The sequence below is a fragment of the Bubalus kerabau genome, chromosome 1 (assembly GCF_029407905.1).
Source record: "Bubalus kerabau isolate K-KA32 ecotype Philippines breed swamp buffalo chromosome 1, PCC_UOA_SB_1v2, whole genome shotgun sequence".
Classification (NCBI taxonomy): domain Eukaryota; kingdom Metazoa; phylum Chordata; class Mammalia; order Artiodactyla; family Bovidae; genus Bubalus; species Bubalus kerabau.
Window position 1 is genome coordinate 166,917,296 of NC_073624.1, and position 21,588 is coordinate 166,938,883.

Below are 21,588 nucleotides of genomic sequence, written 5' to 3' on the forward strand. Positions count from 1 at the left end.
TGGTGAGAGTTCTTCCATCTCACTCCGAGGGTGTGGGCTGCACCCTCCTGGCCCAAAATGGAGGCTAGGGCTCTGGCCACCACACCTGTGATCCAGGCAGCAGGATAGAGGAAGGTGGAAAAAAGAGCAAAGAGAATGTGCTCGCTGTATTTAAGGAGGTTTCTTGAAAGCTGTGAGATAGTGTTTCTAGATTTTTGTTGCCAGAACTGAGACATGATTTCCCCCAGCTGTGAGAGAAGCTGGGAAATGTAGCTTTAGTTCTGTTCATCTATGTGCCAAGCTACAGACCAGGTGTTCTGTGACTGAAGTGGGTGTGGGTATTGGAATATGCCATGTAACGCTCCTTTGCCTCCATAACACACACCCCATCTTCTCATGCATGGAACACACTGGGACTGGGGGAGGGGTGTAACCCTGCGCCCCATCTAGCCCAGAGGTCAGGATGCCTGGGCGATGGCAGCCCTCACCATCGGGTCCTGATGCCCCACCGCCTGTGTGGGATGGTGCAGAAATAACCGTCACCACAGTAAAGACTCCTGATTGGGAGAAAAGCTATCTGGCCCCACAGTCACGGCAGCTGTGGCCATAGTCAGGTCCCACTGGGCAGGTCTTCAGACCTTCTTACACTCAGGAGAGGAAGCTGCCTGGGGCAGCCCATCTGGCTGGCCCAGCTCTACTTTGGAGGGAACTCCATGCCCACTGTCCCCCGTGGAGAAGTCAGGCTCTCCTAGTGACATGGCTTTTGTACAACTCCGTGACCTTTAGTCTGTTTGTCCTGATGAACTCTGCATGCCTGAAGCTGCCCAGTGGGCTCATCTGGCCACAGATCCAGGGGTACACTGGCCCTCCCACCTGCCCTTTGCATAGAAACAACAGCTGGGGTGAGGGGTCACCTGGGACAGCAACACCCTCACTTCCTTACTTCCAATTTTCATGTGCAATTGACTAATTAAAACTTTTTGGCAACTAATGTTTGAAAATCACAATTCAGGACAAATGAACTTGCCTGTGTGCCAGACATGGCTGGCAGGTGTGAGGAAGGGGGCCACTGGATGAGGAATTGGGGCTCCTCTGCCACAAGCTGGCCTGAGAGCCTAATGCATCTGGGGGAGACTCCATACCACACCCTTCATCTTGGCGGGCAGGACTAGTGACTGCACATCTTGGGGCAGAACTGGCTACAGTTGGAGGGCAGGACTCTCACAGGGACCCTGGGGGTGTGCCACCCCCGGGGGGTGAAGCTCAGGACAGTAACCTGGACTTACCAGCCCACCCCCTGGAGTACAGGGGAGGGGGTTCAGGATTGGCTCAAGGTCTGGGTGTCCATAAGTGTATCTGTCTATGGTATGGGTTCTGCAGAAGGGACCCCAGGCCCAGGGCTGGGCAGGTGCTAAGTCAAGCCGTGCTGGCCCACCCTGCAGACTCCACCAACCGGGACTCTCTGGATATGATTGAGCGGTGCATCTGCCTGGTGTGCCTGGATGCCCCGGGAGGCATGGAGCTCAGTGACACCAACCGGGCGCTCCAGCTCCTCCACGGTGGAGGCTGCAGCAAGAACGGGGCCAACCGCTGGTACGACAAGTCCCTGCAGGTAAGCCTCCCCGTGGCGTGGCCAGTGGCCTGTGCTACCTCGTGCTCACGTCCAGCAGGCTCGCTCAGTGGCCTCTGCTGCCCACCCAGGGTGCGCATATGGGGCCAGAGAAACCGAGGAGATGTGCTCTTCGTGTTGGCCCCTGGACTGGCCAGAACTCTTCTCGGGAGCAAGTGGCCAAAGGTAGCGCTAACTCCCTGCCCTTCCTGCAGCCTGTGCTCAGCCTAGGGGGCCTCTGGGTCAGACCTGGGGCTCATTCCCCATTTCCCATCACACATTGTCAGGTGGGGGCACACCAGGGACTCCCATCAAACCAACCCTCAACACATGCATCAAGAATCACGTCTGATGCCTGAAGACAACAGTGTTTCTGAATTTCCGTCACCCTGGCCCCGACATTTCAACACACCTCCCTTCATCCCTGAGGAGTACGGCAGCCCAGCATCTCCACAGAAGAAGAGTCATAAAATGAAACAAAGCCATTCACAGATTTCTCATTCACATGACGTTAGCCCAGAAATAAGACATTCACTTTGGCCTAGAGAGAAATACTCAACAAGGATGGGGATGAAGTGCGGACCATTCGTTCCCATCCCCCCTCCTTTTTCTCCAGCACGCTGACCCTGAATCGAACCTTGCGTATTTGTAAAGCTCCAACACCCTCACAACGACTGTATTAAGTGGTTCCCAACCATGTTTGTGCTTTGGTTTGGCATTGCTCGGGTTTCGGTTTAGCTCCCACTGGTAAGCTTTTCTAGACTGCCTCGTTTTTCTCTCTCCGTCCCCTACATTCTGCAGGTTATCCTTTTTATTGGTTTGCATATTGATTCTGCTATTTCTGATGAGTTCTCTCCCTGCTGTGCTGGCTATTTAGCCTCCACCAGCGGTGTTAATGGCTTGCAATCTTTCATGGAGCAGCTGCGGGAATGAAATGATATAATGGATGTACAGGGCCTGAAACATCGTAAGCTTTGGTAGTGGCTTTTAAAAGGCACTGTTATCCACCCTTACTTTTAGTGACAGGAACAGGGAAGCACTGATGTGTGAGTGGGCACGCCCTCCCCTCCTGCCTTATGTGTGCGCACTTCTGGGCTCTTTTTTGAAGGCAGGACAGATTATCAGGGGAGCTGGAGAAGCCCAACAAGTTCCGTGAACCTGAATGGAAAGGTTTGAGAGCAAGTCTCAGGACAGAAAGGCAGAGGGCATGGGGGAGAGAGAGAAAAGAGCCTGCATGGATGGGCCTGGAGAAAACCTCTGTGGGAAGTGTGCTTGTTTGAAGAAAAGGAGTAACAATTCTGGGAGCTGGCATACTGTGAGACTGGGGGAGACTGGGAGTCAGCTCAGAGGTGTGCCTTGCCACAGTTCCCTGGAAGGTCTCATACCGATTTCAGGAGCTTGTGTATTTGTTTGCTTGTTGGTTTTTTGCTTATGGATGATGGGTTAGTACCTCTGGAGTGTAATGCTGTGCTGAGGTGGACTTCAAGGCAGCTTGACTGTATTCAGGTTATGCTTTTAGAATCAAGATCTCATTCTTTTCGTGATTTCCTGCTAGGACCTTTGCACACACTGAGCATCTCCCTTTTTGAAGTCAGCTAAATCCAGCCTTTGTATAGTTAGAAAAACCATGAGTAATCTTTATAGTTCCCATGGGCCTTACACAGACCGTCTCTCTAATCCTTGTATTGATCCTGTGAACTGAGCCTTATTGGATCCATTTTAAACGAGAGCAAGCTGAAGCCAGAGAGTTGATAGGATTGTCAGAATGCTCCCGACTGGAAAGTGGTAACCACAGAACTGGAATCAGGGGTCCTGACTTGAAGCCCAGGCAGCAGTGAATGGGCCATCCTTGATACACCTTTCTTTCACTCCTGATTATCAAGAGATATTTTATTTCTCCCTGGGAATCTGCATACCACCCAAATTGGGTCATCATCCTTCATTACTCATTTAGAGAAGTCATTAAGCACCTACTATGGGCTGGACACTAGATCCTGGGGATAATATCAGTGGTGGCCAACCACACAGTGTCCATCAGAACATAATCACACAAAGCAGACCCAGATGGTGGCCCTGATGTGTGCTCTGAAAGGGAAACGGGGCTAACAGGAGCCGAAGGGGCTTGCCCAGGACCTAAGGAGAGCGTGCACAGCCTCGGCGTGAGCGCTTAGCAGTCGCTGGGCTACCTGAGCCAGGCAGCTGTGGGGTCTGTCTTCACTGCCCAGGGCACTACCCTCTTCTGGGAGGAGGTCACACAGTTTCGAGCTGTCTTGAGGCCCCTCTATTCTCAGGCCATGACAACTGTGTTCTTCTCAGGAGATGATGTGCTTTGGTGTTCCTGGAGAAAAGGTCTCCCTGAGAGGTGGGGGAGGTGGGAGGGATACAGGGTCCTGACCTGGAGCCAAGCAGCTGATTTGGAATATTGACCCAGAGGCCTGCTCGCTTCTCTCTGCTGTTGCAGTTCGTGGTTGGCCGAGATGGCAGCTGTGGAGTGGTATGTGAACACTCTCCTTTCGACGGCATCGTCTTGGTGCAGTGCACGGAGCATCTGCTCAGGCACATGTGAGTCTGGGGGCAGGGCCTCTCCTGAGCCACTGAGCAGCCATGGGAGGCAAAGCCAGACTGCCCAGCAGTGGCCAAGCTAGGCCAAGAAAAATGTGGGCGGCCACTGTGGAGCTGCATTAGTCTGGCATTGTCCTAGCAAAAGACGAATTTGAAAACCAGCTTGAATGAAACATCATATGCTTTATCGATCTTGGACAGAAGGGGCAGACTGAGCAACAAGTTAGCGCAGTTAGGGCGATATTTGGCCAAGAATTCTTAGCTTTAAGGGAACATTTGCTCTGGTCCAGGGAAGCCCAGGTCGATGTCTATTGCTTGTCCGGAGTCAGGTGTGGGCCCACTATTGACCCAGAACGGAGGGGAGCTGCACCTGTTTCTCTCCCCTCAGCCTGGGTCTCTCCCTACCTTCCAAGGTCACCAGACTGAGTACTTCTCTGTCCCTTGGATACACTGGGTCCCTTCCTCCATTCATGATTTTGCTCATTCTCCTCCTAGAATCTTCTCCCTGAATCTATAAGTTCTGAATCTCTTCCATGATTTAGGGACTCTGTGCATGCATGCTAAGTCATGACTTAGCATGACTTCAGTCATGTCTAACTCTTTGTGACCCCATGGACTGTAGCCCACCAAGCTCCTCTGTCCATGAGATTCTCCAGGCAAGAATACTGGGGTGGGTTGCCATGCCCTCCTCCAGGGGATCTTCCCACTCAGGGGCTGAACCTGAGAGTCTTGTGTCTCCTGTATGGACAGGCAGGTTCTTTACCACTAGCGTCACCTGGGCTTCCCTAAAGGGACTCCTTAGGGTCACTGAAAACCCAAACCAGCCCTCATCGACAGAAAAACACAATTGCTTGTTCCATTTGTCCCCAGGTGGGTTTTTGTTTTTTTTTTTTTTTTAAGAGTTATTGGTGTAGCATGGTCAAACAGGAAAACATGAAAAGAAATCCTGGGCTTTGTAATCAGGTGGAACTGGATGGAACCCCAGCTCAACCGCTCACTAATTTCGGTGTCCTCTCAGAGCTTCAGTCCGTTCATCTGTGTCACGGTTGGGTGGGCACACCAAACTCCAACAGCTAAGATGACTGCCGGGCAAAGAAATAAGCTGCCCACAGCCCCCCGGCTTGCAGGCCACAGGAGTCACCCCATTGTCCCGCAGGGTGAAGACTAGCAAGAAGATGGTCCGAGCTGACTCGGTCAGCGAGCTCCCAGCACCCAGAAGGCTGAGGTGGAAGTGCTCCCCGGAAATTCAAGGCCTGTTAGCCTCCTCAGCAGAAAAACTTCAACAGTAAGGAGAACCCCAGGTCTTTGGGGGTGATGCTCCAGGGGGGATCACCATACCACTCCCGCACCCCACCAGCTGCCAAGGTGTCCTAGAAGCATCCAAAGACCCCAGCTCCTCTGCCTCCCCTCACCCGCCTCCGCCCACCCCCCTCATGGAAATGCAGTCAAACTAAAGGGGAGTTGCACCTCTTGGGGAAATAACCTTGCAGAAGTATCCTTCATTTCCATAAAATGCAAACGTGCATCTATTTTTTTCCACAGGTTTCACCTGACTGAGCTGAGTCAAGGCGGGGAAATCATCTCCAGCTTCCAGGGGAGGGGGGGTTATTTCCAACTGGTTTGAATAAGTCATTTGAATCCAGGAGATTTCAATTTGCTTGAATTTACACTGCAACTTGACAAGGGGCCTTGTTTCCCCGAGGGGAGCCCTAACGGGACCCAGCAGGAGGCCCCGGGGGAATATGAGCCCTTGCTAGCTGTCGCGAGGTGTGCTGGGAGTCATGGTCTGGCAACTAGATACGGACTTTGGCTGTTCATTGAATAAACGAGCAGGAGTGCATTCACTCATTCATTCATTCGTTCATCATGCATGTGCAGAGCTCTGGTGTGTTCCAGGCCTCCGGTAGGGCTCTGGGGACACAGAAATCAATGTGCCACGAGTCCCGCCCTCCATACTTTGGTGGAGGAACTGGATCCCCAAAGCAAAAATGTCAGATGCAATAAGCGCCCAAACCAGAGACAGGTATTTGGTCCTGAACCCGCAGAGAACACTGGAGCTGAGTTCTGCCAGGAGGTAGAGTGAGGGCTTTGCAGAAATGGGCCTTGAAGGGATAACTAGGAGTTCGTGGTGCCAGCAGCTGGGAAAGAGACAGGTTCATAAGATCAGGTTGTTTGGAGGCCAGCAAGTGAGAGAGTGACCAGAGCTGGGGCAATGAAGGGAAGCTGGGGTCACACTGCAGAGCTTCATGTCCTTACATTCTGGGGACTGGAGGCTGTGCTGCGGTGGTGGGGAACCCCTGGAGGATTCGGGGTGTGGGGTTTCAGGGAACCAAGGAGCCTGTGGGGATGGCGCGGGTGAGCAGGGCAGAGTGTGGCTGGGCTCGGACACTGAGGGATGGGGAGGGTGAGTCCACAGCGAGCTGCTGGAGGTGTTGACGGACTTTCCAGGGGGAAGGAGAGAGGCCTCAGGTGTTCATCTGTAAGGGCTTGTATCTCAACCCCACGGGGCTGCTCTTAGGACACGAAGGTGAGTGAGTTGTTGGGCTGGTGAGCCCTGGGCAGAAGAAAGAGTTGGCTTATTTCAGGGTTTCAGGCAGCTGGCATGTGGTCCCAAGCGCCCAGTTTTCCTTTCTAGAGGACCAGAAGAACCAAGCGAGGCCTGTGGGTGGGGAAGCAGAAGCCGTGGGGTCCTGAGCTGCCATGGAAGGTAGGTAGGGTCTGAGGGGCCAGGGCTTGGCCAAGAAGTTTTCCAGGTGGCTGGGGTGACTGTGAGCTCAGCCTGTCCGGGGACAGTGGGTCAACAGGACAGACTGAAGGGTGAGTTCCCATGAGAACTGGGCCCTCTCCGAGTCCTGCTGGGTCCTCAGAACCTGGCATGGACCAACCGAGAGCTGAGCTCACATGACTGGAGGAATAATTCAAGGCAAGGCAGGCAGGGAACACTGAATCCTGAGGGAGGGTGGGAGCAGGGGTCAGGGCTGCCCACCCAGGGCTCTGCACACACACACACACACATATACACACATGGCTGGTGGCCAGATATGGGGATTGCTACATGTTGCTCCTGCAAGCCATCAGCCAGGATCCCAAACTCATTATGAAGGAGACTGGTCAATATAGTGAGGGGAAGGGAGTGGGGAGACCAGTGCTGAAGGTCTGTCTCAGTGTGGACTCAGGGAATCTTCCTTCTACTTGACAGTGATTTGTGGGCAGCAAAAGTCTGGGCATATCACGGGAGGCTCAGCATCAATTTCTGGGTAAAATGGATTTTCAGTCACCAACAAAGCCCAGATGAGCGGCTTTAGCTGTGGTGACTGTGGCCAGCAGCCAGGCCCCAAGCCTTTCTTCCCACAGGACAACAGGGACGAGTCTCAGTGAGAGATGCTTCTAGCAGCCATCAGAAAAGCAGGCTTTTCCCTGAACATGGGGGGTTGGCAGGTCTGGCAAGATGGCCAGGAGGCCCAAAGAGTCCATGGGGATGCTGGACACACTTCACAAACAGGTCAAAATGCACGGCCTCTATGAGGCCTACTTCTGGGGGCAATGAATTCCTAGGACTTTGTAGGTTGTTTGCTCCTTGCCCATGCAAATGACCCTTGTGCTTCTGCGTCCCTCCCTGCAGCCAGGCCCCCTCCCCCACCCCCAGTACAGAACCACTGCCCTATCCAGCCAAGCCTCACCCTCAGTTCAGAGTTCCCCTTGTCAGCATGCCCTCTGCCACTTCCATACATCAAGGCCTGTCTCTGACTGTGTCCTGGACACCTTACTGCTTTGACATGGACCAGGCTCGAGAAACTTCATTAGACTCTGTGGTGAGTGCATTCTATTTTGCATTCAGTGAAAGCTTATTTCCTTTTTCTTCCACAGAATAGTAAAGAATCTCGACTTCACCGTTTATAAGTTTGATGACTATGGGAAAACATTCATTAAGCAGCAGAAATGCAGCCCCGATGCCTTTATTCAGGTGGCCCTCCAGCTGGCCTTCTACAGGTAAGCACAGCCTGCCCAAGGGGACTGACTGATGAGCTACTCGTGGGTCTAGAAGCATCTTGGAGGGAGGGATGACTCCCTGTGAGCCTAGAGGATGGGGGTATGACCAGGGCAGGCTGCATGGAAGGACCCTGTCACCTAAAGCTGGCAAGCAATGACCCAGGGGCGCAGAGTTCATGGGGGTGGAGGGACGCAGAGCTGACAAAGGCCAGGCAGGTGGTGAGAACATCAGGTGGTTCCCTCCTAATCTCAGCCAGCCCACCTGGGGCGCTGGAGCTGTGACCTGTTCCACCCAGTTTTCCTGGTCTTGACAAGGAGGTGGAAGTAGCATCCCTGCCCACTCCCTGGTGGGTCAAGTCAAACATTTGGGGCTTAACTGGTTTCCGTTGCTCATTCCCCTCACCCCACAGCAGTTCTCCTCCATCCTCTGCCCTCCACCTCCAAGCCCCCGCCATCCGATGTTTGGTCAACTGTAGCCTGCCTTTGCAGGTCTCTGCTTCCACTCTTGTCCCCAATAATCCTGTCTTTATGAAGCATGAACTTTGAAATATCCAAATCAGATTCCATCACCTACCACCTCGAACCCTCCCAGTGGTTTCCCATCACGCCTAGAACAAAGTCCAGGCTTAGAAAGGCTCTTTGTGAACCAGCCTTCCCGGGGCCCTGCCCCCAAGCTCTCTTCCACCTCCAGACCTTTGCTTTGTGCCAGTGCCTCTGCCTACCCACCTGTCACCGCCACGCTTCACACACCAGCTCCTTCCCACAGCTCAGGTCTCTGCTCAGGTGCCAGCCCTCAGAGGCCACCTCCGAGCCTCTCACCACCAGTTCTCTGTCACAGCATGCTGCGTTCCTTTTTCATTCATGGCAGTTGTTATGCATGTGGGCTCCCTTGTTCATGGATTTGCTGACTTTGTTTTCTAAACTGTCTCCCCCAGGCGTGATGTTCTCAGTTGTCTTGCGTGCCTGGGACAGAGTAGGCATCAGGGACTGTCAGAGCCCTGAGAAGATACTGCAGGGGTTTTAGCCTGGGGTGGCGTGGTCAGTGTGTGGTTTAGAAAAATCCCTTAAGTAGTAGCTCTGTCCTGGGGAAGAGATGCAGAGTTGGGAGTAAGAGTTGAAGGCAGGGTAGGGAGCCAAATTGGCCTTTTATGAGAGGCAAAAAATTACGCAAAATAGATCTTCCTCAAGACAGGGCTGGCTCCTGTGGGGCCCCGCATTCCGGAAGCAGCAGCTCATAAGCTAGCCCAGGCGCTATGTAGTAAATGGCACCGCACCCCCGCCAGCACCTGCTGTGGTCTGCCATCAGAAGAGGCATCCAGTGACTTGGAGAAGGCCCTGGCACGGAGGCATCACTAATGAGTGGGTGGCATCCCAGACTCCAGTGTCCCTCGCAGGGGGTGCGGCCACTCTGAGTGTCATCGGTCAGGTTGACACCCCCCCCACACACAGGACTGTGCCACCGCCCGGCACCGGCTGTGGAAGGACCCAGCCTCTGGAGCTGCTCTCAGTGCCGCTCTGGCACTCAGATGGCACGCGGCTGAAACGGGCCATGCGGTCAGCGCCCTGCTCGTGCCGTGGCTGGGGACACTGCTGCCCTGGTGCCCAAGCACCTCAGAGCTTCAGATCCAAATCCCAGAGGGGATGGGGACAGAGCCCCCTTCCTCTACCCTCCAGGGATCTTTGCTGTCACTGGACATGGCCATGAATAGATGAGGCCAGCGGCTCCCAGGCTCACTGAATAGGCAAAATACCCCCTGCTGCCTATGGAATGAATGCTTCGGAGTTTCAACTGTAACCAAAAAAATTTTTAAATCTGCTTCTAGATTCAGCAGAAACCTGGAAGCTGCCTAAATTGGGGCTGATCAGCTATGGTGGTGGCGTCTACTTTTGTGCTCAGCATGGTGTTTGCTCCAAGGGGCTGTAGAGATACAGGAAATGAGCTCCCTGCCAGAGTCTTGGGGGGGAAATGAAACATGAGTACAGGAAATGCCACTTTCTCGGCAAGTCATACAGTGTCAAGCACTGTACCCAGTCAGACTCTCGAGTCCCCACTCCTGGAACTCACCCAGGGCGAGGGAGGCTTGCTGGAGGAGGCCAGGATGCCAGGCCACCACATGCCGTGTGACTTCGGGCTGTCACTGCCCCTCTCCGAGTTCTGTGTCTTGCCCCTCCCTGACCCCTTAACACCAACAGCTTTACTGACTGGTGGGAAAGGTGTTTGCCAGCCTGGTGTGCAAGCCTAAGGGTGCTTGCTCAGTTCACATATCTGAGAAGGAGACTTGCCCTGACTGATGGGGCCAGCGGTCATAGGCGTGCGGAAGGAGAGACACAGCCCTGGTACCCACGGGTCACTCTGGAAGCAGCGCTGCCCCGGACGGCGGGCCTGTGCAGCAGCTGGCACCCGTGGCCACCAAGGCCCCCTCCTTGCCTCGATCCACAGTCATGCTTGAATTGTTTTTAAATAAAACAGGATTCCCTCAAGAGTGGGAATGATGAATTATTCCATGCTGTGCTATTAATCACTCACTCATTGGGTCTTGCAGAAAATTCTAGGTTTCCCACCAGATTGGGACTTTAAAAAAAAACAATAAAAACAACTACCAGTCATGTCTCCCTTATATTTTATATCCACACAATATCACCCTCAGAGGAAAGTGTGCTCAGCTCTTCCTATCAGAGGCTCCCCAGCATTCATCTTTGGGGAATCTCCTCCAGAATTCTATTAGCATTAAAATGAAAGACTGCCAAGTGAAGGCAGGACTGTAAAAATCAAGGCAGGTGAGGCTATTTTTCCTTCAGCATTCACAACTCCCTGAGAAGGTGGCACCGTCTGCCGTTCCCCCTTCATCCTGTGCAGGCTCCACGGGAAACTCGTGCCCACCTACGAGAGCGCCTCCATCCGGCGGTTCCACGAGGGACGGGTGGACAACATTCGATCGGCCACGCCGGAGGCGCTGCGTTTTGTGAAAGCCATCGCTGACCACCACACAGCCACCGTGCCGGTAAGTCTTGCTGGCCTGAGGGGTCTCAAGGAGGTCAGTGGGGCAGCTGTGGGCCACCTGTGGCTCAGCCCGGGGACACCCAGCTCCTTTGGCTGGTCTGTACCTGAGCAGCCTCTTAAAGCCCCGTGCGCTGTGTCTCTGTCCACTTACAGGATTCGGAGAAGCTGCTTCTCCTGAAGGATGCCATCCGAGCCCAGACGGAGTACACGGTCATGGTGAGTGACCTCGCCTGAGCTCAGGACCCTGGCTGTGCCCAGAGCTGGGGCCGCAGCACAGCCTCTGGGTGACAGCTGGGCCACCTCCTATGCAGCAACTTGGTGAGGCCACCTTGCCTCTAGAGCCTCCTCTTTCTTATTTTTAAAAGCTGCGTAACACAGCACTCCTGCTTTTTACATGGATTTTACAGGAATACAATGACTGGTCTTTGAAACAACACCAGTAACAATAGCAGCAAGACGTAAAGCACCTTAGAGCTCGTATAAGAGAAGGCAGACGTAGGTGGTTTGCACAGTCTCAGGAGAGGCAGTGTTTTTTTCCCCCAGGGCTGTTTCTGCCTTCTTATTCTCCATGTGTTTATTTATTTATACTGCTTGTGAATAAAAAGATTTTTTTTTTGCTGAAAGTTAATGGTGAAATTGAAATGGTAAGGGAAATGCTTTCCTGGGTTTGGAAAATAATATATTTTCTGGCACTGCAAAGCCATCTTTTGCATACAAACCAAAAATAAGCTACTGCTTGGACTGGTGATCAATATATTAATTGTGAATCATTCTGATAGTCTCTGAAGGATCATACAATCTATGAAAAGGAGTTTACTTGGTATTTACTCTGTTTGCTATCTATATATCTGAAAGCAAGCACAACATAGATCTGGGTTTTAGAACTAGCCAGCATAGGCTTTTCTCCAGTTCAGTTGCTAGGTCCCTGATCCATCTGAATGGGTGTCTGTTCTGTTTGGGGAAAGTCAAGCTTGCTGTCATGTCTTCTGTGGGTGTCCTTTGTTTTTCTGCTCTATGCCAGGCAAGGCGTTAGGTGCTGGCAAATAAAAAACGAAGCCCTTTCCTTGGGGAGTTCACTACGTAGTAGGGAAAAGAGGCCTTAACTGTTTTAGGAAGTAGCAGAGAACATGGAGGAGTAAGTTCCTTCCGCTTGGGAAAGCCAGGTGAGCTCCTCAGAGGAAGCAGTGCTTCATCCGAGACTTAAAGCAGGAGGTGTTTGTCGCGTAGAGGCAGACGGGAAGGACGGCCCTAGAAGGGAGCGGCGCGCGCACAGGCAAGGGCTTACAGCTGTTACTTATCGAGCTCCCTTTCTAGTAAAGCTATTGGAGGATGTAGACCACTAACGTAAGAGAATAAAACACAAAAGAGAAAATCACAGACTTAAACATCAGAAGAGCCTACGCCAGAAGGAGGTCGAGAACAAGGGTGAAAGCAAAGGGAGGCCCCAAGCTGACAGCTGTTCAGCAGACCCAGGGAGCAGTCAGTCCACAGAGAAGCAAGAAGTGAAAGGCGAAATTAAGCTGGTACATTATCTGATACATTCTTATGCATTAAGGGAGGTTTTACAGTTCTGGCTGAGGATTTATGAATCAATAAATTGCAGATGCATAGAAAGGTAAGCAAGTGGGAAAATCATAATTTAATCATTTACAAACTGTCGATTCTAGGGAACACAAAAAACTGATTAAGGAAATCTAATCCTAACACACGCAGGACTCAGGACGCAGCTGTGAATACTTGCATAATTATAGCCATGTAAACACTGAATGTTGATCACGTGACAAGGAGTTCAAATCTAACTCTGTTGGAAGCATCGGGGAGTGGAAGTATATTTGGGAAGGAGGGTATCAAAGAGCCAAAGTTTCATCTTCTATAATAAGGAAATTGAAAAATGCAGTAGCAGCAGTCTAAGCATATTATTCAGAACTAAGAAAGTCAGCTGCTAAAAGGGTTCCAAGTGATTGCGTCTACGGCGCGGGACTCAGTGCTGGCAAAGTAACATAAGTCTTTGGCTTATTGGTGTTTTTTTTAAACTATAAATATACAACTTTGATAATAATTTAAAATTTTATGAAAACTTTAGGAAAATATTCTCCAAAGCATTGCCATAGGATTCTACTGTGTTAACTATTTTAAGTTGGTGGAAACAACCAAATAAAAGAGATCAGGGATGGTGAGAGGAGAGCCATAAAGATGCTTTGTAGGTCCCTGGTTGGATGTGCGGGGTAAGGGACAGAGGAGGAAACCAGGAAACCTCCATGTATCTGGCAAGTACATTTGGTAGAGGTTCTGGAGAAAGGAAATTCCAAGGAAAGGAGCGAATGTGGTCCAGACACACTGCCACATCCTCTCAGCACCGCGTGCTTCTCCTTCCTAGCACTTACTCAGTTTGTGATCACGAGTTTATTTGTATGATTGGTTAATATGCCTCCCACCCCACCCAGGGCTCCATGAGGCTGAGTCTGCGACGGCTTTGTTCTCCAGCAGCTTCTCAGGCACATAGTAGGCATCAGTTAAGGTTCTTGAATGAACAAAAGACCGGATGTTGAGTCATTTTGCTCGTTACTACTCATGGCTCTGATCCAAAGAGTCTGTTGAATGAACCCCAGTTGCTACAGGAACTTCAGAGATGGTGAAAACCAGGGTGGACTGGCTGCTGTACCATGTAGCTGCTCTCACAGATCTGCACAAAGCAGTCAGTAAATAGCAGCGACTTGAGAAATTAAACGCGCGTCTACTTCATAGCTGGTCTGTCTCACAGCTCTTCACCTCTGTCCTAACGGGGCATGGCCAGAGTGAGTGGTGATTGTATAACATGTCTTTTTAGCCTAGAATTAGGTGTTTTTGGAGAGACTGGGGCCCCTGAGTCATCTTTATGCATCCATTCTCAACTGAAAGAGAATCGCTGTCAAATTCCAAAACGTACCTTGTAAAGCTGAACAAAGTTCACTGTGGTCGAAGATCTCCACCTCTGTGGGGCCTTAACAGCTAAGGGGCCGTCTCATGTAACTGTGAAACCCCCAGGAATTACTCAGTTACCCTGATGTTGATCCAGAGGTTATTACAAGAGGCCAGAGGAGGGACTTCCCTGGGAGCACAGTGGATAGGAATCCACCTGCCAATGCAGAGGACACGAGTTCAGTCCCTGGTCCAGGAGGATTCCACAGGCTGTGGAGCAACTAAGCCCGGGAGCCTCAAATCTGAGCCTGTGCTCTAGAGCCCATGAGCCTCAACTCTGAGCCCACGTGCTGCAGCTACCAAAGCCCATGAGCCCTGCAGCCTGTGCTCTGCAGGAAGAGAAGCCACAGCAGCGAGAGGCCCGCAAACCACAGAGAAGAGAGGCCCCCACACACTGCAACTAGAGAGAGCCCACAGAAAGCAGCGAAGATGCAGCATGGCCAAAAAGAAAATAAATAAATTTTAAAAATTTTAAAAGAAAGAGGCCTCTATGTCTCCTTCAGCCCCACAAATTGCCCCAATCAAACATGTAATCTGTGCAAAACCCCTGTGCCTGCTGCACGCAGCCTCCTGTGGGGAAGACAGAAAAGACTGCCCTGGCTCCACTGTCCCCTTCCAGCCACACCACCACCCCTGAGCTCCTCCTGCGTAGGAGTCTCCACTGCTATTCTCTTATCCTTTGATAAGATTTCAAGTACATGTGACAAAAAGAAAGACATTTTCTTCATCCAACAACCCTTGAAAATGTGAGCTGAGCCTCTGCTAAGCTCTCTAGCTCCTGTCTCAAAATTACTCTTAGATTATGAGTCCAGTTTAGTTGAATTGATTCTGAGCCTGTGAAACAGCAGCCAAGATTCAAGGACACCTCAGCACCCTCTGCCCCTCATTCCTTGGGCTCCTGCTGGAGAATGAAGTGTTGGTTGTGGTGAAAGCCCATCAATGACAGCCTGGGGTACCCCTACCCATGCCTGGATGGGTTCCAGCCAGCACCTGTGCTCCTGCCCAGCTTCTGCCCCTGAAGGGGTGCCCAGGAGGGCCAAGCCAGCCCTGCTGTTTCCACTTGGAGCATGAGGGGTTATACACACTGAACATCGGCAGGGACCATGCTGTTGGGGGGTGGGCAGTCAGACTCACTGGCTTTTAACTCGGGCATCGTCATCTAGAACCCTACCTGCTCTGGCTTATCCCGGGTGTGAAGAAATACACAAGGAGCAGAGGTCATGTAGGAGTGCTTGGTCCTGGGCGGCCACCACACACGGACGTGGTCCACAGCAAGCACTGGGTGGGCAAGAGCCATCAGAGTCCCCACGAGCTTTGCAGACTAGAGAGGAGGGAAGGAGGGGAAGCCCGTGTCTCAAGTCCTGTTCTCTGTCTCAGGCCATAACAGGGATGGCCATCGACAACCACCTGCTGGGGCTGCGGGAGCTGGCCCGGGAAATGTGCAAGGAACTGCCCGAGATGTTCACGGATGAAACATATCTGACAAGCAACCGGTTTGTGCTCTCCACCAGCCAGGTACTGCCCCAGTGCAGCCAGCGCCTGAGAGCATTTAGTGGAAGCAGTGGGCTTTCTCACAAGCTGAGTGATTACAGCCCACTGCTCGGAGTCAGCCCGGTCCTGGCTCTGCTTCCAGTGAACTGCATGCCCTTCAGCAGAAGGACCGAAATGCTCAGAGTGCTGGTTTCCCCATCTTCTAAATGTGCATAATCACAAATGCCTCCTTAGCAGCGGTGGGCAGGATGGGAGAATACCCACTCTGGTGCTCTAACCACTAGGCCTATTCTTCCAATGTTGCCCAGGAGGTGGTGTCCTCTGGGCCCAGAGGGAAGTCCTGGCTCAATCAGATGCGGTGATGTAGGTAGAAAGCCCGGACCCCCAGTGCTTGGCACGGACAGGGTCCTCCCAGCAGGTCACAGGCCTCATCATCAGGGGCCGGCATCTCCTAAACCAGCGCTACAGCCTTGTTCTGTTGGAGGACCGCCGACGCAAAAACAGAACACGATCTGTTAGAGAAAGGCAGCCATTTAGAAGAGAAAATACGCACCCCCTCCCTGTACCCCGGCCTCCAAATGTCAGTTTACTGAAACTCCACCTCATCTGTGAAAAGCAGAACGTGGGCAATAAAAAGCGCTGATAAAGTTGTGTTTGAGGATAAGAGCCCACTCAGTAATTTCGTTTTGTCGTTACGGCAGCGAGCTTGCAGCCGTGAGTAAACGAGGACGGAGCACAGCAGCATAAATTCTTCAGGAAACCATCCGTGGGCACAAAGTGCCTCGGAACGCTTTATGGCCTTCGGCTGTGGCACGGCAAATTTATCTGACAATGAGGTGACTCTATTAGCAAGACTAATGGTCTGTTCTGCCCCATTACAACGGCCAGTGTCATTTCTGAAGGCCTGAGCACACAGAGCCTGTGGGTTTAAAACACACACCGCCCTGCACCTGCGCGAGAACATGCTCCATTTCCCCTCTGAAACCAGCTAATACAATTAATTCAGGGTGTGGTGGTATTTCTTTTCTCCAACTGCAATGAACATTGATGGCTTCAATGCCTTCAGAAGCGCTTTTTCTTGGCTTGTGATCTGCATTACAAAATCACAGCCCTCTGAATTCAAAATGTATCAGGTACATAACTAAAAACTCCAGTTGATGGCAATCTCTGGAACGCCCAGTGCTGGGTAATTGTGCGTGACCAGGCTGTGGGGAGAAAAGCAGACCAGCCAGGCAATACTGACAGTAATTAAGGATGTGGGGAAAAATCGACAGAGAAGAAGAGCCAGATTTCCTCCAGTTCATAAATTACTCCCTCTGGGAAGCCATCTAACTGTTGGGTGCCACCAGGGTGCCATTTAGTAAATTGCTCTGATTGCCTGGGCGATTCACACAGCACCCAGGTGAAGGAGATCCGGCCCAGCACCGGGCCACTCTGGGAGCTTCCGACCCCACGAGTACAGCAGGTTTCACGCCAGGGAGGGGCTTATGGCCTCCCTTCTGATTCGTGCAGTTAGATGGGTTTGTTTTGATGACTCTGGCTGTGGCCATGCACGATGAAGCAATCCGTTGATGTGCTTAATTCAGTCACACACCAGGTGGGAAATAGCCAAAGAGAAGCAAATATCTCCTTGAGGCCCCTGGACTGCTAGAACGTCATGCTTTGTGCAGACTTTCAGAACAAGCAACTTCTGACCTGTGCTCTCCTCCAGGTACCCACCACCATGGAGATGTTTTGCTGCTATGGTCCCGTGGTACCCAATGGGTACGGTGCCTGCTACAACCCCCAGCCAGAGAGCATCCTTTTCTGCATCTCCAGCTTCCACAATTGCAAGGAGACATCATCAACCAGGTTTGCAAAAGCTGTGGAAGAAAGCCTTCTTGAAATGAGACGCCTCTGCAGTCTGCCACTGTCGGCCACAGGCAAGCCACCGGCAACAAAGGAAACAGTAACAAGGCCCAGTCAGGGGCACCAACCTTGATGGCTGCCACCGGCTTTCAACTCCTCAACCCGGCATTCTGCAGCTGCCAGACCCCACCGAACCCCTTGCTCCCAACCTTCACCCCAGCTTTCTGTAGCTTCTCTATAACTCCAGACCCAACACAGACCACACTGAGGCATCACACAAAGCTGGACTGGTAGGAGGAATGCATCCCTCATGAGGCATGGGAATCATCATTATTTATCAAGGTGTCCTCGGGCCTGTGTGTTGGGAAATAAGACTAGCCTGGCTCTGAGGTGGCCCGGGTGAGATGCGGAAGCCACCACTGACTTCCCTCTGTAGCCACAGCAGCTCAGTATTGGTGTGTGCTTCCCAGCAGGACCTAGCATGTCCAATGAAAGAATGAATCACCTTATTATGTGCAATGCACCCAAATGAACCATGAAGGAAGAGGCTAACCCCAGGTCATTGCTTTGTGTCCCTTGGGGAGGAGTAGAGGGCTTTGTTTTCAGATTCAAAGTAGTCTGATCCTGGCATTCAGAGCGACCCGCCCTGAGACACGTGGTCCTGTAAGTTACCCACCCCTCACACACACACACACACACACACACACACACAGCCCAAGTCAATTTAAAATACAGTGATCTGGGCCTGCAAACACATTTCTACTTTTGCCTCCCGGAAGCAGCCTTCCACTGAGTTCAGAAAATCTGGTCTGGCTATTCTGAAAGGGGAAGAAAATGGTCTGCCATTTCCCTGGAGCAGCTCTGCTCCCTGCTTTCCCTGGGGGCCTGGCAGGGCCCGGTCCACCTCCCCAGGGATCTGCCGCTTGCATTTTTTCTGGTTGCCTTCCCACTCGCCTTCACAAGAAACATGCCCTGATAGGTGATCTGCCTTTAGGAGGAGAGCAGGATGCTTCGGGGGTTTTCTGCTGCTGCTGTTTACTTGTTTTGTTTCGTTCATTCTTAAGAGAGGCTTTTAAGAAAAGCACTGTGACATTAATTTCAGAATACGATCTCAGTGGCCTAAGCTGGACATCCGTGGACAGCTGGGACTAAAATGCATGTGGAGGAGCCCAAATCAGAGCTCTTCACTGGCCTGGGGGCTGAGGGCACAGCTGGTGAAGAGCGGGGCTGGGAGGAGGGAATGGCTGTGCACAGAGCCAGCCCTGGTGGAGGGGCCAGCAGTCCACAGAACTGAGCTGAGAATGTCCGGGGAGGCAGTGATCGTGGAGGAGATGTGAGAGGCGCTTTCTGCTAGGGCATATTTTTATGGGAAAGCAACCAGAAAAATCAAAACTGCAAATAGCCAAGGCAGCTTGCTTCTGTCCAGAGGAGGTGCAGAACTGGGCTCCTATCACACTGAGTTCTGCCATGCTTCCTGTGAGTTTTCCTAAAAAAAGAAAAGCCCTTTACTCCTCCCACAAAGACATGAGGCAATGACCTCCCCATCCTGCTCTGTATCACCCTCCACTGTGGCCCGGGGACCCTTAATGTGTCTCTTCTTTGGAGCACTGTGCAAGCTCTCTGCCCTTTGACTAACATAGAAGCAGGCAGGCTGAGATGGGGGGAATATTTTGACCTTTGCTGGGACCTTTGATAACACAGACAACCCTAAGCTGTAAATTCCTTGAGCCGCTGGTTTTAGGCTGAGAATTTCTATTGTATGATCCGGGAGATTCTGGCACTGCCCCTTCAAAACCATTGGTCTGCAGAGTCCACGCTGCTTCCCTCGCGTGTCCACCTTTCTGCTCCCCCTGGAAAAGCACAGCCCAAGAGTCCCAGGGGTGTTTGGAGAACTGCTGCCCACCTGCTATAAGCTGACTCAAAGCTACCTACTTGTTTCCAGCAAATGACCACGGTGAAGATCCAAGTTCTCTTCTGGTTTCTCTCCAAAAGTTTCTGGGTGGGTAGACAGCTCTGGTTTGGGGATCAAGCAGCCTCACTGGTCTTGGCCAAGAGACTTAAAAAGCCCAGAGACTCAAGTTCTTCCATCATCAAATGGGGACAAGGGTGTCCCGGCCTTGTGAGGTTGTCAGGATGGTAGGTCACGTGTGTAAAGGGCCTTGCATGAGCAGGTGGGCACTGGTGCCCGCTGTCGGGATGATGTTACCCCAGCAGGCACTGTTCAGGTGATGTTTGCTTCACAGTTTCTCTCAAACACTCATTCGTCAGAACCAAACACATCTGCCATTTTCTGAGCTTAGGGAAAGGGAACTGACTGTGCATTCTGATATCAACCATGTGTGGATGGCAGACGTTTGGCAGGAGGGAACAACTCCTCCCTCCGAGGGAGGGGCTGGAAGCTGGTCTTCCCCCTCCAAGTTCAGGTGGGTACACTGAGCCTTTACATAAAGGCAGTGCTGAGCCATGGCCTTGGCCATCTCTGTGGGGACCCTGGTAAAGGAGACTGTCCCAAGAGTCCTCAGAGAGATGATGAAACTTGGAGACTCAGATTTGGGGGGACAATGATGCATAATAAAAATGCATGTGGCCACCTTACAATACTGCTAAGTTGCCAAAATATATAAAGTTGATATTTGAGTTCTATTTTTATAAAACAGTTCTAGATTTATGGCAATATGTACATGTGTATTTATAGCCTTTTGATTTTAAGTTATAGTTTTGTGCTTTAAAGAAATATACGTGTGATGAAAGAACTGTATATTGAAAGCACTATATTCAAATTATTTAAAGACTGTAAGTCTATATTCAATAAACAGTAATGCCAAGAAAGATGGCATTGGCTGCTGTTGCTGCCCAGAAATGCTATAAAAACTTGTGTAGTGAATTCTGTGAGCTGGGTCAACAATTCATTCGCCTTTGTCTGAGGTCTGACAACAGCAACTGCTGCTGCTGCTGCTGAGTCGCTCAGTCGTGTCCGACTCTGTGCGACCCCAGAGATGGCAGCCCACCAGGCTCCCCTGTCCCTGGGATTCTCCAGTCAAGAACACTGGAGTGGGTTGCCATGTCCTTCTCCAGTGCATGGAAGTGAAAAGCGAAAGTGAAGTCGCTCAGTCGTGTCCGACTCTTTGCGACCCCATGGACTGCAGCCCACCAGGCTCCTCCGCCCGTGGGATTTTCCAGGCAAGAGGACTGGAGTGGGTGCATTTGCCCTCTCCGACAACAGCAACAGTGGATGTCTAAAAAACAGGAGCTGGGAGAGAAAGAGCAGGAAAGAACTTGGTTTCTCCTAGTGTGTGGCATGTGTAGGGTGAGGGACAGAGAGGTTTCATGGGGTATTTGTGATCAGGTTGGGTATAGAGATGGGTGTCCCCACTTAAGTCTGTAAGAACATGCATAAGCAGAATGAAGTGGAGGGAAAAGCATCAGGTTTGGAGGTGGGATGCCCAAACTATAGACACAGCTCTAGCTCTAATAGCAAGATGGAGTGACTTTGGGGAATGTCACTTTCACCTCCCTAGCCCTCAGTTTCCTCATCTGTAAAATGGGAATATTGATATCAGCACTACCCATTTCCAGGTTGTGGCAAAATGACATAAGATAGTCATTGTTCGAAAATTTGGAAGTGATATAAAAATTCGACATTCTTATCACAGGCTCACAAGTACATGTGCATACACTTCCTGAACCCTGCACGGCCCTGCACCCTGCACAAATATATTCCAAACTGCAAAAGCCCCTCCACAACCCCAAGAACCCACAGAACCTGAATTGTTGTTGCTATTGTTTAGTCGCTCAGCCATGTCCAACTTGTTTCAACCCCGTGGACTGTAGCCCACCAGACTTCTCCGTCCATGGAATTCTCCAGGCAAGAATACTGGAGTAGGTGGCCATTTCCTTTGATCCCCAACCCCAGGATTGAACCTGAGTCTCCTGAATTGGCAGGAAGATTCTTTACCTGGGAAGCCTGAACCAGAACCAAGATCGCTCCAAATAGAAGCCCAAATGCTTTCTGAAAAGCCCAACATGAATCTTCAAGTGCATGAATTTGTGTGATTGGGATGCAAAGGAGGCATTATCCAAAAAGACAATGGCTAAGAATATTCCAGGAGTAATGAAGGGGATACGAAGGAACAGGATGAAAGTAACGTGG

At 51.5% G+C, this 21,588-nt stretch overlaps 1 protein-coding gene across 1 annotated transcript in view; it reads left to right on the plus strand.

Annotated features, from left to right (window-relative positions):
• Positions 1-18,744, plus strand: part of CHAT (choline O-acetyltransferase) — a 60,623-nt gene extending 41,879 nt beyond the window's left edge. Inside the window, exons 8-15 of the mRNA XM_055538501.1 lie at positions 1,422-1,591; positions 4,050-4,150; positions 5,307-5,435; positions 8,018-8,140; positions 10,998-11,142; positions 11,295-11,357; positions 15,477-15,614; positions 17,302-18,744. Of these exons, the coding sequence (XP_055394476.1) occupies positions 1,422-1,591; positions 4,050-4,150; positions 5,307-5,435; positions 8,018-8,140; positions 10,998-11,142; positions 11,295-11,357; positions 15,477-15,614; positions 17,302-17,571 (1,139 nt within the window). The 3' untranslated portion in view covers positions 17,572-18,744. The remainder of the gene's footprint in view (positions 1-1,421; positions 1,592-4,049; positions 4,151-5,306; positions 5,436-8,017; positions 8,141-10,997; positions 11,143-11,294; positions 11,358-15,476; positions 15,615-17,301) is intronic.
• The last annotated feature ends 2,844 nt before the right edge of the window (positions 18,745-21,588 follow it).